At 38.4% G+C, this 19,267-nt stretch overlaps 1 protein-coding gene across 12 annotated transcripts in view; it reads right to left on the bottom strand.

Moving 5' to 3' along the window:
* ITGB6 (integrin subunit beta 6) overlaps positions 1-19,267 on the bottom strand; it is a 119,237-nt gene that overhangs the window by 38,168 nt on the left and 61,802 nt on the right. For all 12 annotated transcript variants that reach the window (XM_036236514.1, XM_016152797.2, XM_016152800.2 and 9 more), the window contains 3 exons: positions 18,914-19,079; positions 17,529-17,690; positions 14,309-14,404 (listed from right to left, as the gene is read on the bottom strand). In XM_036236514.1, coding sequence (XP_036092407.1) covers positions 14,309-14,404; positions 17,529-17,690; positions 18,914-19,079 — 424 coding nt within the window. The remainder of the gene's footprint in view (positions 1-14,308; positions 14,405-17,528; positions 17,691-18,913; positions 19,080-19,267) is intronic.

Here is a 19,267-nt window from a genome sequence, read left to right as displayed (position 1 = left end):
GACAGAACGTGTATAAATTTGGTCCCAGAAGAGGAGGCAGAGGAAATCTTTAGAGCTTGACAAGGAAAGGTTTAGATCCTTTTGAAAAAGAATTTCAAGGCTCTTAACTTTGCATGAAATTGCTATCCTTTGGACAAATAAGAAATCTTTTTTGAGATGGAGGCAGAGTAAACAAATAAATAGGGCTTGATGAAGGTGGTTAAGAAAACCAAGGCAATCAGAAAAAACCAACCTTGCGAACACGAGTGAGAAAATCAACCTCAGGAACTCTTGGGAGGCATGGTGGAGAGGAGGGAAGTAAAACCTATAATTAAGATAATCCATGGACAGATAACAGGGGATTCAAGCCCAAGAAATTCAAGCCCAAGCATAGGAGTTTGCATTTCTCATCAGCTCATGCAACATCACGTTTTTAGACTTCACAATTTCTAATATTTGAGAGTCATCTTTTATAGTTACCATGCTATATAATTTATCACATCCAAGCATGCAAAAGCATCCTTTTTCTAACATTAAACATGTTTAATTAGGACAATTTATAATAGCACTTTAGGGCTTTAACGAAAGAAAGGCATTTGACACATGATATTTACAGTAATCATAACACTACAAAATTTAAAGTATAATTTTTTACAGTATTAAATCAGGACGCCAAATTGCCCATGGTTCTAGTTAGTTACTTGAAATGCTTGCGGGGAGGGGGGGGATCGGTATCCAGGAATTAATTAATAGATTTCCTCTACACAATTGTCAGTGTTTTCACTCGGTACTGCTGCGACTGCCAACTCCTTTCTGCTCTCGCTCTAGTGGCAATCAGCAACTAAAATTAATGCTAAACCACTTGTCCTAATAGCCAAATGCCAAATGTCATATCACATGCAGGATCATGATTATGCTTTAGGAAGTGGATGGATTTGGCTTTGTTAACCAAGAATTAACCCAAAATCTGGAGGCTACTTGATGCGGTGCTTGTGAAGAATACCAATTACACCTCAGCCAAGGGGATATCAAAACTGTTTTCAGCCTGTATTTGCTCCCTGGGAATCTCCTGCTTGTCAAGAATAGAAGATAAGAAATGGACAGAGGGTCATCTAGCGGGCAGGCAACAAAGGATACAGAAGAAAGTGACCGAATTCACACCCGTACACTCCGAGCTCCTCTCAGAGATTATCTGCAGGTTTGATGCCTCTCAGCGTCTGGCTGCCAGAACCATCTGTCAAGTGTGCATGCCTGCTTGGCTAAGGTTAGAGAACCATGCAGATGCATACCTGCTGGCTGTGAACAGGACATTGGCTGGCTTTTTCTTAAAAAAGACCCAAGCCGAGGGCCTTGGCAGACCCTTGGCTGCTTTTGGTGCTATCTTGGTGTTCTCGCCCATAGAAGGGATGGCTCCTGACAGTGACCTTCCTTTCCACTTTGACCATACGTCCTGTTGCATTAAGTCTCATCTTCAGGTTCAGAGCCTGTGTTCTGGGCTGTGGTTTAGTATTAACTGTATCCTTCCTAGGCATTTTGATTGGGTTTCTGCCTTGATGGTGACTCTACTGGACCATTATGTGCTAGTCTTCTGACATTTCTGCTGTCATCTCAAAGGCTCCTTACCACCTCAGATTCATTAGCTACCATTTTGTACAGACCATGCCACTCATGCTTCTCATTGGAGGGTGGGAAACAAAAGTCGACTTGCCATGTATCTGCTAGCCACATTTTAATACATAATTTGTAAAACCAAATATCTAGAGCAACCTGCTGCTTCTCTTTAGGCTCTGTGCTTGCTTAACTCTTTGTCGAAGCCTCACTAATATCAAGGGGTTTTATGCTCAGCACTATTTATTTTCAGTGTTATATTATTAACTGATATCAGTGTTTCTGGTCTTAAACTATACTTACTAAATGCATTTTGGTAAAATACGTTTACTAAATGATTGGCTTGTATAGACTGACAATCTATGATGTTGCAGAATCTTTTCACAAATATTTCTCTAATCTCTCACAATATTCTTTTCATCATTCCCTTTTATCTCTTCATATAGTGGCTCCTGTTTGTGCATTCTCTCCCCCTCCACACACACTTTAAAGGTAGTATAACACATATTATAACACACGTACAGTGTTTTAAGTATTAAGTATACAGCCCGATGAATACTTAAAAAGTAAACAAGCAAATGTAACTGCCACCAAGATCAAGAAATAGAGCATAATCAACACCCTGGAATTCTCCCTTTATTCCAAGCTCATTGCCTCCCAGTCATTATCTCTCCCCTAAAAGCTTAACTACTATTTTGACTTTTATCACTATAGAAATCAGGGGGGATATCTTTGTGGCCTGACAAGACACAAAAATGCATAACACCAAAAACACTGCCTATAAAGGAAAAGATGTATAAATAGGACTTAAAATTAAAAATTTCTGTTCTGAAAAGATGCCTTTAAGAGAGAAGGAGCCATCGAGTGGGAGAAAATAACTGTAATACATGCATTTGATTTGGTGCTAGACTATGTAAACACCTTCTGCATATCAGTAAGGAAAAGACACCTTGATAGAAATAGATATGCAAGTAGCAAAAGAGTATGTGAAAAATGTCCAACATTATTAAACCATTAGAGAAGTATAAATTAAAAGCACAATAAGATGCCTGTATGAATCTCCTAGAAGGTCCAAAATTAAAAAACAAACAAACAAACAAACAAAAAAACCTGACGATTCTCTCACACACTTCCAGTAGGAGTCTAAATTGGTACAACTTCTTTGGAAACTGGCAGTAGCTACTAAGGCTGAACATGAGCACACCTTACGACCTAGCAGTTCCACTCCTAGTTGTAGCCACACAACAGAAATGAACCTATGATATATGACTCTATTGAGACAAAAAAAAATGCAGAGACATTTATTCTCCTTGTTGTCAAGACGATGCTTGTGGGTAATCAAGATGTCACCTAAATCAGGAAAGTGCAAGTAATTCTTAAAGGGTCTCAGATCTTTCAGGTGTTTGGCCACAAGGAGCAATCAGTTTCTACCTGGTTTTCTTCTACCTGAGGATGGACTCAAAAAAGGTCTACATGGGGCAAACTCTTCAGCACTCACAGCAAAGCCTGCCTCCTTCTGAAACACTCTCCTTCCTCAGGAGCCACAGTTACCAATTCAAGGGTCCTCACAACAATATGGAAAGATTCTCACAAGCTTCCCAACATCCCCAAGCACCTCTTGCCTTTTGACACATTCTCAGAAACCCAAGCTCCTGGAGCATGTGTTGTCATGAGGTCTCTGGGACATCCTTGGGGAAGTGGCAGGAATGGCTGAGGAGGAGACCACATTGCTTTTTATCTCCTCTGTTAATCTCACTGTTCTGGTGCAATGAGCCCACACTGTAGACAGGTCTAAAGGTGCCCAGAACTCTCCTCCTAACATCATCTGGGAAAGAATTACTAGAGTTAACACTTGTAATTGACAGTGTCATCTCTTGCATTACTCATAGAAGCTCTATTATTTAGGTACCATTATTATCCTTGTTTTACTGCAAAGATGCTGGGGCCCAAAGAATTTGGTTAACTTGCCTGAGGTCATCCAATCAGGAAGTAGTAGAGCTGAACCCACCCACCATGCTCCACCTTAGAATCAGATCTCTTCACCAGGCCTCTGGTGGCAGGTACCCAGCAATGACTGTCCTGGTCTAGAGATGTCCTAAGTGAGCCTGAGAGAGGTTAATGAGTAAGCCTAAATTAAGTGGATATATTTGTTTCCGGGGCTGCTATAACTCAGTACCATAAACTGGGCGGCTTTAAAAAACAGAAATTAATTGTCTTATAGTTCCGGAGGCCAGAAGTCTGAGATTAAGGTGTCATCGGGGCCAAGCTCCTTCTGAAACCTGAAGAGGAGAATTTGTCCTTGTTTTTTTTTTTATCTTCCGGTGGTCCCTGGCAATCCTTGGCATCTTTGGCTTATATATGAATCATTCTAATCTCCGCCTCCACTGTCACGTGCTGTTCCCCCTCCTGTGTCTCCGTCTCTGTGTCTCTTCTCTTCTAAGGACATCAGTCTCACTGGATTAAACAGCTACCCTACTCCAGTATGACCTTACCTTAACTAATTACATCAGCAAGGCCTTATTTCTAAATAAGGTCACATTCTGAGGTACCAGGCATTAGGACTTTAACATGTTTTTTGGTGGGGGGCGGGGCACAATTTAACCCATAACATTCTGTTAGGGCTCTTTTGATTTCTTTAACCTTTAAACCCTTTATTTAAGCTGGAGAAGTGAGTACCTTGCCCAATCACAGAGCTGATAAGTGTTAGAAACAAGTCTCGGCTCCAAAGCCAGTCCTTGCTCTGCTCTACCAGGCTGTGCCAGGGAATGGCTCCAATGCCAACTGCTGGCGAGGGCGAGTCTCATTAGAAAGTTAAAATAACAGTGCCTTGTATTTAGACATAGGGGCTTAGAGATAACAGAACATTTTCCTACCCAAAGCAAAAAGAAAAGAAGAAAAAGGGTTGTGCTTGTAATCACTTTCAAACTGAACAGCTACATCTTTGAAGAAATGTAGGAAGTAGTGAAACCATAGGGTAAAAAAAAAATTTTTTTTCCTGGGAACTGTATTGTGCTATTTGTCTGGTCAAAGGAAAATAGCTCTTTGCTGTTGAAGCCTCGCTTTTGTCAAGCAGTGTGCTTCTTCCAGAGCTAGGGGCGGGCTGGGTTTCACAAAATAAGTCCTTCTTGCGAAGGCGATCAGAAGGCTTTCTTCCCGTGAGGTCTTTCATTCTTGTGAGGTTTTATTCCACTGGTTCTCTTGTTCATTATCGGTAAATACATGGCTCCCAGTATTATGCAAAAGTTTACCCCCAGGCTCGACTGTGTTACTAGGACACCCAAGATTCCAAAAAGAATATGTAATTGTTTCTGGCACAGGGTAGCTTAAATGTCTGGGTTGCATGATATCTGCTTTGCCTTCAGGCTTTCAATTGTCAGCATTCCATAGTCAGGTAGGCAGCGATGGGAGTGTGTTAATTAGATCAGGTGCTTGATCTTGAAGTCTGCTCCTGCGATGACTAGTAGTCGGCTCCGGAACTTTCGAGCACTACCTGTCTTTCTCCCAGTCTGCCCCAGAATGTAATTATCTTGTCAGCCAAGAAGCTGTAGCGCACAGCTGAGCGAGCGCTCAGCAGCAGTAACGGAGTGATAAGAAAAGACAAATGGACCCACCATGTGTGATTGTTCTCAGACAAACAAGTACAGAGAGGCAGTGGAGAATGGAGACTTAGAGAACAAAGAGGCTACATGGAGTATTTGTTACTGAGGATACAGCAGATCATCTCTTAATAAGATTACCCTGCATTTTGAGAGGAATTGCAGACCTTTGCTCACAAATGCAAATCCCAAAGCTTCAGAAAGCTCTTCTAAAATGGGAAGCAATGTTAGGTTCATTAGCATGCTCTTTTGCTTTAGGGACCCAATGGCAGGTAATAAAACTTTGAAGGATGACTGGTAGGAACACGATGAAGGGGAGCAGAAAAGAAAAAGCAGGTGTGTGTTGTACACACGAGGACTGCTAAAGAGGTATTAGCCCTTGATAACTTGCAGTGTAGTGGATGGACCAGCAGCATTAACATCATCTGGGGGCTTGTGAGAAGTACAGAGTCTCAGGGCCCAGTTCAGACCCCCTGGAGAAGTTTGCCTTTTAAAAAGCTCCCCAGGTGTTTGGATGCACTAAGAAAGATTTTTAAAAACACTGATGATATCTGGATCTCAGGCCCAGAAGTACTGATTTATTGGATTGGGGTGTAGCCTGGACATTGGTCATTTTAGAAAGCTCTCTAGGCAATTCTAATGAGCACCAAAATTTAAGAGTGACTGATATAGAATGGTTAATCCAGAAAGGGCTATGGCAATTTGGAAAATAAAGGTGTTATGTTTTTAAACCTGTATACCCCTAATTCAGAAGGTATCCTCAATCATAACATACTTCAATATTTTGTTGAGACTTAAGACATCTCTTCTGTATTCAACAACAAAGGTGGTGTTTTTGAATGCCTGCTGCCCATGGAATAGCATCATGCTTACTGCTCTTGTCCTTTAAGACTGAGGGTCTGCTTTTAGCCTTCCTATCCCACTTTATCTCTTTCTCCCATTAGGCTGACTAGCTTTATTTCAGTTTCTCAAACACAGTGAGCATTGAGTCCCTTACTGCCTCAGGGCCTTTGCACATGCCTTCCCCTCTTAAAAATTCCTCAATCTTTAGGTTGCTGCTCCATAATCATTTCTTGAAAGGGGTCTTCCCTGAAGATACTTGAAGTAAGATCTCAGTCTTTCCCCTTCCATTATTCTCCATCCCAGCACACTACTCTTTTCCAGTTTTTTAGTAAAATTTCCAAAACTTTTAGTATAAGCATGTCTCAAATATTGCATGGGACATATTTATATAAAAATCTTTGTTGCTTATTTAAATTTTTAATTTTTCTGGGCACCCTGCATATTATGTGCTAAATCTGGCAATTCTATAGAAAAAATATGCCAGTGCCTGAATTAATGAATAAAGTATGCCCAAACTGTTCAAGCTCAACAATATTTTCTGTTTCCAAAATTTTCTATTTACATTTTGAAGATTCAATACTACAGGGGCAACAAAATTTGAACTATATTTCAATTAATACTAGCTTCTTTGTAGCATTTTAAGGGCTCTTTCAGATAATTAGGCACAAAATTAAGATATATAATACTCCCAAACTCTTCTAAAGTCCAGGGGGCTGTCAGTTTAACTTATTCCTCATGCCTTGATGCCATATGTAACTGTTTAGTAGGCTCTGCCATGTGGAGAATGCTTGCTTGCAGTTAGACTCTTGCATGGCGATCCAAGCTGGAGTGAGCTTCCTTTTCGCATAGCATAGTAATTTGGGCCAGCCTTGCAGACACAGACTAGAGTGGTCAACTGATACCTTAGGAAAGATTCAGGGGGTAGATGGGTAAATGAGTTAACAGGGGTGCCTGCATCCTGAGGGCCTTTAAGAACGCATGAAGAAGGGTAGTTATAGAGCTTAGAGCACTACGCAGATTGGAGAGGAGCCTTTGGAAAAGCTGAGTTTGTTCACAGACGTTAAAGTCCTCACTAAGGGGACACTTGCAGAGATAAGAAAACAGATATTAGAAATATTTTGTTGTTCCTATTAAAGTGATCATGAAAGTTATACATGAATGTATAAAAAAGTAATCAAATCATGCCAATATGTAAAGAAGTAACCCAGTGAGTAAAAATGTAGTAATTGTAATGTTCTGTAGCTACTGGTGGGAGGGGGAGCAGTTTGCTTTTATTTTAAAGCAGACATCCTGTAAGTATAGCAACCACAGATTCAGGATTTTGTAAAACGACCTTGATTTTCTCTAATGTTATCCTTGTCAATAAAGTGATTGTTTGACACTTATAACTAAATGCAGTTTAAGACTGTACATATATAAACTCATTCAAAAAAATTCAAACATACTTAATATGTACAATACGATGCCAATTATGTTAAAATATGTAAATTATGCGAGGAAAAAAGAGGACTTTTTCTAAAATGTCAAGAATGGTTAGCTATGTCTGAGTGGTGAGTTTTGAGTGATTTTTATTTTCTTCTTTATGCTTTTCTTTATCTTTGCTCTTTTTTTTCTTTCAAATAATATGGTGGTTTTTGGGGGAGGGGAAGGGAGTCACACTCCCACATTGTTGGTAGGAGAATAGCTGATACAGCCACTTTGGAAAGTGGCTTGGACAACCAAGGAGAGTTGAGAATGCCATTCCCAGTGACCTGGAGACTTTACTTCCGGAAATGAATCCTCAATAGAGAACATGTGTCCAAAGATGTACATGGCTGCAACATTTGTAATGCTGCACAGTTGGAAGTGATACGATGTCCTCGGTTGCAGAATGAACACACTGCAGTACGTGCACTTAATGGATTATGCACAGCAGTGAAACAGGGTAAACGAGAGCTATGTGTATCTCCACGGATAAGCTTCAAAAATTTGACCGCAACAATGTGAATGTATTTAATGTTGCAGAACTATATACTTAAACGTGTTTAAAATGGTAAATTTCGTATGTATACCTTACTATAATTTAAAAAAAAAAGCCCAAAACATAACGTTGAGTCAAAAATCAAACTGTAGAAATAATATGAAATTAAACTTGTAAGCCACAACGCTGTAATTATTTGTGGATATACATATATTTTTAATAGTACAAAAAATAAACGTGGGAATGATAAACACTGTGTTCAAATACTGGTTATGTCTATGGGAGGAAAGAACAAGGTGGGGTCAGAGTTGAGCTGTTACACAACAGGTAACTGCATCTGAAATGTTTTATTTCTTTAAAAAAAACCTGAAGCAAAATGTCAAGATCTGAGAAATCTGGTGATAGACATGCGAATGTTCACTGCCTCACTCTATGATTCTGTGTGTTTGAATCGTATTATGACAAACCTATAGCCTTTGTCAGACCTCGTGTCCCTTTTCCCCCTTTGACTGGAACCGTAGATAGCCATTACCATAGACAGTAGCTATTTTACTATTTATTTACTTATTGAATTTCTATGAGTTTATTTGAGCCAAACTGACCACAATACCAGGAAGCGAAATTTCAAATGCTTCGATAATAGCTGTTTTAGATGGTTGGTCAACGACTTCATGCTCCCTGGCCTGTTCTTACCACTCAGAGCTTAAAAGACCCACAAAGTAGAATCCAAATGTCTCTTTTTCTTTTTTTTCAAGTCTATACATTTAAAAATTGCCGTATTCATTTAAATTAATAGCATCATCAAAGAACCCTAGTGTTTACTGGCCTGGAAGGACTCTGCCATTTATAAGAATTTCAGTTATTGGTTCCTCTGTCAGACAGCTCAGCTCACCCTTAGGCTCTGGGCTTTCACTGCTCAGTGACTTTCAAAGTCAATTACTTTATTTAAAATGCTGCTTCTCTGGTGGTCCAGTGGCTAGATGTGAGCACGTTCTTTCACTATATCAGTCCAGTTTCAATTGTGACTTAACTCAATGGTTGAGGCTGTGGACACAAACTGCCTAGGTTCAAATCCTGACTTTTATGCAATTTGCTTTGTTATTTTGGGTTCTATAGCCATAAAATGGAGATTAAGAGGTAAAACAAGTTAAAATCTTAACCCCAGACTGCTACCAAGTAAGCCCTCAGCAAACCTTCCCTATTATTTTTATAGTTACAGTTGCATATCATCTCTGGTTCGCCGTTTCCACAGCTATAAATAAAAAGGCTTAGTCCAACATTGTGGTACTGAGAGCATCAAAGGTAATTTAAGATTGCCAATTAATTTGCTGCCCCTTCTAACCAAGATGGTGAATAGAAAAAGTAAAAACGTTGACTAATTAAAAACTCTGGCCCCTCAGCAAGACTCTGCCTTATGGTCTCTTTCCCGAATACAACTTCTAAAATGCCCTTATCATGTCCGTTAGGCAAATTATTGGCCCACAAGTCTGTTAATGCTCTATGAGACTTGTTGAGCCACCCGCTGTCTTATTCTTCTCTTCTATAATCAGAAACCCTGGTTCATGGGAGGATCTTATGAAATATTTGATGAATGAATGAGTAAATGAATGAATGAATGAATGAATAATAAATAAATAAATAAATAAATAAATAAATAAAATGAGCCACTTCAGTCAATAGCATCTTGGTCCCAATGATACACTAGATGTTCTAGGTGCTGTGTAAATCTTGAAACATTTAGGTATTATATATCACTGAAATCCCATTTTTTAGTTCTACATGGGTTGGCATAATAGGGCATCTCATTAAGACTCTATTTTAAATCTGTATTTTTTTTCTGTGTCTTTACTTTCTGGATTATGAGGCTTCGAATTCTTTAGAAGAAAAGTACTATGTGGCATCTAAAGAATAGCTACTGATCACTTTCTGTCGTTGTGATTTATTAATTAGACTGGAAAATACTTCTAACAATCTTGCTCTGATAATCTGAATGCATGAGTTCTATTTCCAAATCTTCCCTCTCTAAAAGAGGCTTTATTAATGAGGGAAGTGTATACAGGTGCTTCTCCTCAGTTTTTATTCCCAGATACCATCGATTAAAGAGAAATCAAAATCCTTTTCTATTATACCTGAATTAAGAACAATTTATTAACTCCAAGGATATTTCTCATAATTCACAAATTGCCTTTTCATTCTTAGATGATTTTATTTTCACTAAAAGCATAAATTTGGAATACCCCACTATAGGTTGGTGTTGATAGGATAAAATAACAACTTTCTATACCATGCCCAATAATTTGCTATCTTACAGCTAGCTAGATTTAATCTGCACAAAGACCATTGGAATTCATGGTGATTTCCCCCCTCCAGGCTCAGAGTCACTGACTACTAAAGTTGGAGGTCATTTTATTTTGTTTGTTGGTTTTGTTTTGTTTTGTTTTGTTTTGTTTTTGTAAAAGCCAAGGCCAAAAATATAGGGATTTTCATCAGAGCAAAATTATTTTGAGCTTTTCCAACAGTGAACATTATAAAACAAAACAGTAACAGAACAGGCTAACAAGCAGGAGAAGGGTCCAATTTTTGTTCTATCTGCCTCCCTCATTTCTCTGCCTTTCAACTCTGTTGCTGCAGTGAAAAGCTCAAAAAATGAGCAAAAAAAAAAAAAGCATGAAATAAAATGGAAATTAGTATATGGTTGATAATTTTCACAAGCCACACAAGAATGTCAGGCTCAGAGAATTTTGTGGCTACTCTTCATGCTTGTTTTTAGATATAACGACTACTGGGAGAATAATTGCTCAGGGGTTTTTCTTTCATGGCCTAGTAAGAAGGTTCTGGAGCTCATCCAGCAGGCCAGTTCTAAGACTGATGACAGAGTATTCTTTCCTCTCTGGTGCCATCTGAGTTTAAAGTGGAAGAGGGGAAAAGAGGGACCGCCAGGGCTGCAGGGATCACAGCAAAGGGTAGGCACCTCCACCTGCTCTTACACATGGGTTCCCTCAATCTTGGCAGGTATTTGTCACCCAAAACTTCAAGTCCCTATTTAGAAACTTTGATCTAATTGGGGAAAAAAATGAGATATTTGCACTGCAATTTTTAAAAAATTTATTCAACAAATATCTACTGAGAACCTAGTGTATATTGAGAATTGTCCTAAACAGAAAGATGAACAAAACTCACCATTTTCCTCAAAGAGCTGCTAATTAAGGACTTTTTACCTCCAGGGAAAAGGTCCCTTTGGTGGTATAAAAACCAGCCTGGGTGCCCTGTCCCAAGCTTTAGATACATCACTCTGTCCTAATAACCATAGGGACATCAATTAATGGTCACAGACTAAACTGGATATGTCTATTACCAATATATCTTGTTTACTTTCTGAGTGCTGTGTTTCAACATTACAACATAAATACAAGGTCATGTAATAATTATTATTATAACTTTATAAAATTCATCTTTTCCAGGCAGATGTAGACAATTTGAAAGATATAGAATGTTTTAAAGTCTTATAAATAATCCCAGGTGGTTAATAATTTGAAAATGTAGTAAAAAAATGTTTATTTAATTGTTTTTTATCTCAATATCTCATTAGGAAAGAAAGACTAGTTAAATTAGACAGTTGAGGTTTATTAGCCTGATACTATCTTAATGTAAATTAACAGTAAATTAACAGTAAACATTTGAAAACAACAGAAGAGATAAAAAAAAATTGTTTTTAAGCTTGGATAATTGAATCCTGAATCAAAATGGTAGTTAGCACTAGAATGTAATATACTACCTACGGCTCAGTCTATTATCTATCATTATCTCTTGAACCCTGTAATTAGACAAACAGGAAACTATTCATAATAATAAGTTTGTTCAAAATATCTGTTTGCTGGAGTCTAAGGTGTACGCTAAACTGAAGGAGAAACTGCTTACTTTATCCTTTCCATTGTTTGTTCATCTCTGTCACCACAAAGTACAGCAGCACTACACATCTGAGAAGTCCAGAGCATCTTACCAAATTACTGAAAAAACAGTCATTTTCCCTGCATTCCATGAAGGGGCAACATAAATCTTTTGGCTGCAAGACAGGGCGCCATTGAACCTAACCCATCCCCTGCCTGGGGTGTACGCACACAACTCTGCTCAACACAGAACTGGGGCAGGCAGTTTGCTCTCTGGAATTTCCATTAGCTCCTACCACTTAGTTGCTTTCCTTATCCTATTGCTGGTTTTATTTTTCAGTGATTCTTTAGTAGTTACGTTTCTCTATCACAGCTATCCAAACATCAGGTTGCACAGGGCTCCTGCACACACATAGGGCTCCTAAGAGATTTAAGTGGAAAAGCAACACGAGCCATTATTGGTCTATTTTCAGTTTTCATTATCAATAAAGCAGGAGATCAGCATTTTCATGCTGTGTGAAACCTTCAGGAAAGTGCAATGTTGCTGTCATTATCTTGAGACCAGGCAGCTGCCTGCCCCACTAATGCAGATGGAATAGTGAGCCCAACAAAATAGAAATAAAATAATGAAAAGATCGAAGTCACAGAGTGGGCTGCTGACCTGGTCTACTACGTGGCTTCCTAGAAATGTCCCTTTGAATTTAGGGGAGCCTGGATGGTAAAGACCACAGATCATGACGGAACATAAATTTGCCTCATAACAAGATTAGTAGGCAGGCAAAATAAATGTCCTGCTGTTACATTAGATGCAGCCCTAATCTGGCGTTTTCCTTGGAAATGGGCATTTCCTTTGCAACAAGGGAACCGTGGATGCAACTAGCTTAAACACGACAGGTTCGGTTTTGCCACGTAGTTATTTTCCTCTGTCTTTTTAATAGAAATTTTGAGGAGGTGTATAAATGAGTTGTGAGTCTTAAAGACTATTACCAAAGCGAGTTATGGTCGTCTGTGTTCATGACAATCAGTCGTGTTTCCCAGACTCTCCTTTTAAGAAAAGTTCTGTGCAACATCCCCTCCCCCTTCAAAACAGGAGCCCTGCTGTGGAGGAGGTGTTGAGACCCCCAGGGGCCTCTCACACTAGCCTTAAGTATCAAAGGCAGAATAGACTCACTATTGTATTTGTGGTATATATTTTTTTAAATCTTTACCGCAGTTCTACTACTTAAAACCACTGGAAACAAGTATCACATACTAAAGAGCCTTAAGAAAATGCCCAGATCAGGTGAACCCACATGATCTCTGCATAGAACAAAGGCCTCAAGTATGCAGCTTGATTGCAAGGGACTTCCTTGGTTTTCAGCAGAAGGCAATCTCACCTGGAGTACAATAACCTCCTCTTATTAAAAATGCAAGATAGGATCTCCTCCTGGATCCTTTCTACATAACCTAATGCAAGTTTATGGGGTGCACCAACCTCAGCATTGAGTGGCATTTAATCAAAGCCTCTGTGAGGTAATCTCAGTGTTTCTTGGACCCTGTAAAGTCACCGAGGAGTTAAGAGATCTTTTCAAAAGGAATGGAAGCCGGACTCTGAATTTAGGTGTATTTGAAGCTTTAGCACAAAAGTCGGAGACAATTTAATGTACACCTATTTTTCTAGACATTTTCTAGGTCCCAGGCTAGAGAGTCCTTACTTCTCTGTGACACTGCGCAATAGAAATAGATCATTTGCTAGTAGCCCAATTCATGGCATTTTGACATATTGTTTTTCTTAGGCCAGAAAGAAACCACAGAAATCTTTTGTGTTTGCATATGCATTTTATAATTTATGTATTGATTTACAAACATTATTTCATCTAATGAAAGTTTTCTTTCCATAGTCGGTGCTTCCATCCCAAAACTTGAACTGCAGATCCAGCTACTTTTTGGAGAAATTATTTTTTGGTTCAGTCTAATAAGTTTTTTTCTTGCAACTTTCCACCTCTCAATAGCTTGAGTTGTGTCTCTACTTATGTTTTCTCATATCTAATTTGAAAATGTCAGAGCATTTAACGTCAATTCTCCTCCCACTCTCATAATTTTTTCTGCATTCTGTTAATTCTCTCCTCATCAGATGAAATAGTTCAAGGGAAGATAGACTAGATTTCCATTAGGTAAGTGGTCCTATCTTTATTGTTACTTTCCTCCAACTTATCTTTTCATTTCCATAACTCTTTTTTCCTTTTCCCACATATCTATCCCCACTCCTCTTGGCACCTCTGCATTTGTCATTTAAATTGTAAACAGTAACTGAATCCACTTTGCCAAGTGTCCAGTACATTTGGCATGTGTTAATAATTTTCTAATAGGATCCCATGTGTTAAACTCAGGATTAATGTTAAACTTTCATGTTGAATAATCTCCTTGAATGAATTTCTTGAATTAAATTTGCTTACCTCATATAAATGAACTTGTTCTTGGGTTACGGCAAAGATGAGTAACACGTTATTTTGCACCAGTTTATCAATGAGTTGTCCAATTGTCGGATACTCCTAAAATTAACATATAGATTTTAAGTACCATCTTAGCAAAAGTATGTAAAATAAATAAAGAAATGTTTTTTTCCAAAGATATCTTACTGAGTTTGGCATTTTAATGCTCATAGGCAATTACTATGTCTGTCGCGCTAAGTAAACAAATACACAATTAGCATTACTTAATTGGTTTAATAATTGTTTCCTAAATCTTGTAAAACCAATTAATTCCTAAGAGTCCGTGCCTGTCAATGTGGTGAATTATGCTCTGTTACTTCTAAGGTGATCACTTGAAATTACTTAACAAATTGTAGTGTGTCATATTTTCAGGGGTAGAGACATGTTTCTTCTTCTAAGTGCCACTTGCCAGCAGGCTCAGGTTAGAGGAAATGTTAAAGCGGAAGGAGGAGCAGGTATACTCTGACGGATGTCACTGGGTGACTCTTATAGCTCCGAAACTCGTACTGGAATTGGATGAGGCAGGATGAGGGGTGAGGAGGGGACAGCCTGCTGAGGAATGACACATTCCAATTCCTACGTCCATCTGCCTTGAGGTGTTCCTATACCAGTTCTTGGGGCTGGTCTTATTGCCTTTTTGATGTCACTAATCGGTTTTACGAGTTCCTGCAATATTTTTACAGGACAGTTGAAAACACATTCCATTGACACATTTATTCCCAAGTAATACGGGTATTTTAAAAAATAAAGAAGTCGTTAATTATCAAATCTGAAGATGGTCTTTACTTTCCAAGGCTGAAAAATAGCAGCACATTTGCCTCTTGGATGAATCCAAACGTGGATAATGTACGAAGAGGAAACTCAGGTGAAAGAGTAGCTTGCAAACAACTACAAGAAGAATTTGTTGATTGTGTCTGGAAGCAGCCAAAGTGGAAGGACGCTGTACACTAAGGTGGTGCGTTCACATACCCTCAGCACTTCTAGGGTGTTTTGTTTAATGCCTTCTTGAGGCACAAGATTCAAGTTGATGGAAAAGTATAGTTTTGCCTAAAATACTCAGGAAAATGATCCAACTACAAATATGGCTGTTTGATATGTGTTTTCCGTGCCATTTGGATTTTTACTAGTAGATCTTAGTGGAATCCAGATGATATAAATCTTCCCGAGTCTAACATTTTCCTCTGCTGTTCAACTGCCCAAACACTAAACATCCTTAACACCAAACACTAGTTCACCCTTAAGCGTGAACTCCAATGCTGGTCCCTCCTTTCCTCATGTTCTCGAAACTTTCAACTGCTCTGTTCATATAGCCAAAATCATACCTTTTAGCTCTTCATAGGTAGGAAATATGATTTTTTATTTAATCCACATCAGCTGACTTAATTCCCACAATTATACCATAAGTCCCTTAAGTCCAGGGACCACGTCATTATTTTATGGCCCCAGGAACCTGGCCCAATGTTGAATACATAGAAAGTGCTCAGAGGCCCCAGGAGATTATGTTACAGGCAGGCATGGAAATAGTCCGTAGCTTCTGTGCATTTGTAGCAACTTACTCAACAAGAATGAATTGAAGATTTATTAGATGATAAGATCATAGTAGGTAACAGGTAATATTTTGCTCCTATGGTCCTGCTTTTTTTAAAAAACATGTCTATTAAGGGATATTTGAATAGTTCCAAGGAAAAGGTAATGAAAAATGGATTCATTTCTCACAATTTCTTGTTCCTTCCTCGTTGGCTAAAAGACAAAATATGGCTCCCCTCATTGATCTTGTAATATAGAAAGGCGGTTGATATAATGAAAGAATATATAAGTTTGGGGAATACTGTTAATCAAAAGTTAGGGGAAAACATTCATGTCGAAGTTAAGAAATTTAGGCAAGGAAGGTAGCAGGTAATTCATGAAACATCAGATTTTTAAAAATTAATTGCTCATACTGTATTAAGCATGTATATACATTATCTCACTGAATTTTCTTTTGTTAGAGAATAGTTTTTTTCCAATCTGATATCAGAATTCTGCATTCTCTTTCTCTTTCCCTTTCTCTCTTTTCCTCTTCTATCCCTTCCCACCTCTTTCTCTTCCCTATATACACTCCTACAGCATTGTCATTTTAAAAAGTCACTTAAATTTTCTGTACTTTATTTTCTCAAATGTTAGATGGGAATAATAGGACTTTCCCAGGTTGCTATTTTGTAATTCAATTGTATTTCATGCGGTAGTCAGCACCCACTGTATTCCAGGCACTGTGCTGTCAGGAAGTAGAGAGAATACACCAGTCCTGGCCCTGAGGAGCACACATTAGAAAAATACAGACATATGTGAGCAAACACATTTCCGTATAGCGATATATAGGCAAGAAGATATTTCTGTGTGAGGTGAGGGGAGAGGTAATTGCTATGGGGCCCAGCCGAGATCAAAAGGGCCCCTGGAAGCAGTCACGATTGACCTGGGTTTTAAAGGATAATTAAAAGTTTCTCAGCTGCGTACAAGGGAAGGGCATTCCAGACAGAGGGAATGACGTGTGCACAAGCATGGCAGCCTCGTGGTCTGTTCAAGGAAAGTGGTTAGAGACATAGGATTCTGGTGAGAACTGAGTAAGATAATGAATGTTTTACCTTGTTTTACAAAAGTCAAGTTTTTTTTTTTTCTAGCATGTCACCAGCATTTTTTAAATGACAAAAAGTATATCAAATGTTAATAAACACTAACCAAGCAGTACTTGACTAATTGTTTCCTGCCGAGCCCTGTGGTCCATGAAAGCATGACATTATTTAAGGGACGTGACTCTGGAACCATTATTCACAGCAATTCCTACGTGATTATGCCTTTGGTCTGAGCCCCCCACCCCATCCCTTTCTGGAACTGTGGTTGAGAGCAGAATGAGCTCACTTGTACTTCTTTTCTCTGGCCTAGAGCTTTTTGAAAAATTGGGGGTGGGTGGGTTCTGGGATCATTTGTGTCATAGCAGATCCTAACTTCTCACATAGCCCCACCACTCACCTGTGTTCCTGTGGGAACCTCTAACGGTGAGAATCGAAACAAGACATTTGTTAATCTCAAATCTGAAAATATGCGGTGCTTTCACCAAGTGTGGGTTATTCTGCTATCTACTACAGTAATTATTGCTCCATTTGCCCCCTTGTAGCCCTGAAAACAGTGTAGAGTGCAGTTTACACACCAAGACAGTTGACATGGAGTATTCATTGTTGCTGTCCAAGTGACAGAGTCCATCATTCGGAATGACGATGCCTGCCAGTTTGCTGTCCATTCCAAAATGAGAATCAGCATCACTCACAAAGACCAGGAGATGGAGGGAGTCATTCCGCCAGCCAATTTTTTCCTACAGGGAGGAAGAAACATTTAGGTTGTATTAAATAGAGGCAGACATTTATTGAGAGTGAATCAATTAAGATTGGACACATTCAGATGATAAAAGTTATATTGCTGGTCTATTTCAGCCTTTTTTTTTTATCTATGGTGAGTTGATAATATTAAAAACACAAAATTCCATGACATTTGCTTTTTCCTGGATAACATTTTCAGATGATTTATGCTTCAGAAAAAAATAGTTTCACTACAATTAGTATCCAATTGATCTTGACTTTTACATATCTAATTATTTTTACTGTCCTGCTTTCAATTTACCAGAAAAATGAGGGGAGAAAGTCATAGATTATCCCAAATCCAAGCTGAAGCAAAACTAGTAAAAATGCAGTACAAAATGGACTCAGCATAAGCCTGTTTTATTGAAATGTCGTCCAACATTTAGGCACATATTTCTCTTTCTAGTGATATCATCCAAAAATTATTAATGTAATAAAAGTTAAGATTTGCTTCTTAAAGTGTGACCTCAAGGTACCGCTAATTAAGATGGTCTATTGCTGCTTCTTAGCGGAGCTCTCTCCTCTAATTAACATCAGTCCAGATCTAGCTGCACAAAAGCTCATTTTGGCTGCACCATCACACCTCATCCTTTCCCTCCCTTCCCTAATTCCTCAGCCCTCCCACCTTCTAGTAGCTTCAGTCCTGTCTGTTTCTTGATATTTTCCATGAAGAGCTGTCACCTGAAGACAGGGGAATCATTCCCGTGGATACATGTCTGATCGTCAAGGAGCAGTGGTGTCCCTGCACTGCTGTAGAGGCAGTGTGGCTTATTTTATTGGCTTGAAATAATAAATATATAATCATATGTAGAGGTTTATACTGGTTCAGAGGCATTTTCACCTTTTTATTACTTTCTGTCTTTGATTTTTTTATTGTTATTAACTCAAAAACTTAATCTGATCTCAATCTTTGAAAATTAGTCATACATGACTTGTTTTAGCCAAATTTCCCCAATACTTCCACAATTTTATTAGATTATTCAAATATTAGGCACAAAAATGTCCATCTTAACGTGATTGAATTAAAAATTCAATAAAAATTTTGTTTTAAGAAAAGTATCAAATGGAGATATATGGCAGTTAAAGGAAAGATAAAGTTAGCTAAGCTTTTCAAAGTAGATGTGTTAATAAAAGATAAAATTTGTGTTATCAGATTGAAACACTATTCCCTTCAGCATACCTTACACACAGCAGCTTGCATAATTGCATCAAATCCACCTTCAGGTGTGTCAATATTAGCAGAAATTTTCTGATTCTTCACAATTTCATTGAATCTCTCTGCATCATTTGTTAGTGGCAAAATATGCTTGAATCCAAATGTAGGTAAGCAGAAATATGGAATACTACTGTAAAAGTAAAATGTGAAAATATTTTTGATGAAATAATATAAAACACAATTAATAGATGTAATAGACTGGCAAAATTTCTTAAAAGAAGATGAGTTTTTCTGAAGTGCTGACTCTGTAACTTGGCTATGAATCTCATTGTTAAGTTTATTGTCACCATCTCCCACACATTTCCTTAAAAATGATCA

Source organism: Rousettus aegyptiacus, unplaced genomic scaffold (assembly GCF_014176215.1).
Source record: "Rousettus aegyptiacus isolate mRouAeg1 unplaced genomic scaffold, mRouAeg1.p scaffold_m13_p_2, whole genome shotgun sequence".
In the NCBI taxonomy this organism is placed as follows: Eukaryota; Metazoa; Chordata; class Mammalia; order Chiroptera; family Pteropodidae; genus Rousettus; species Rousettus aegyptiacus.
The sequence above is the reverse complement of the archived record's forward strand: the minus strand, read 5'-3'. Positions and strand labels throughout refer to the sequence as shown.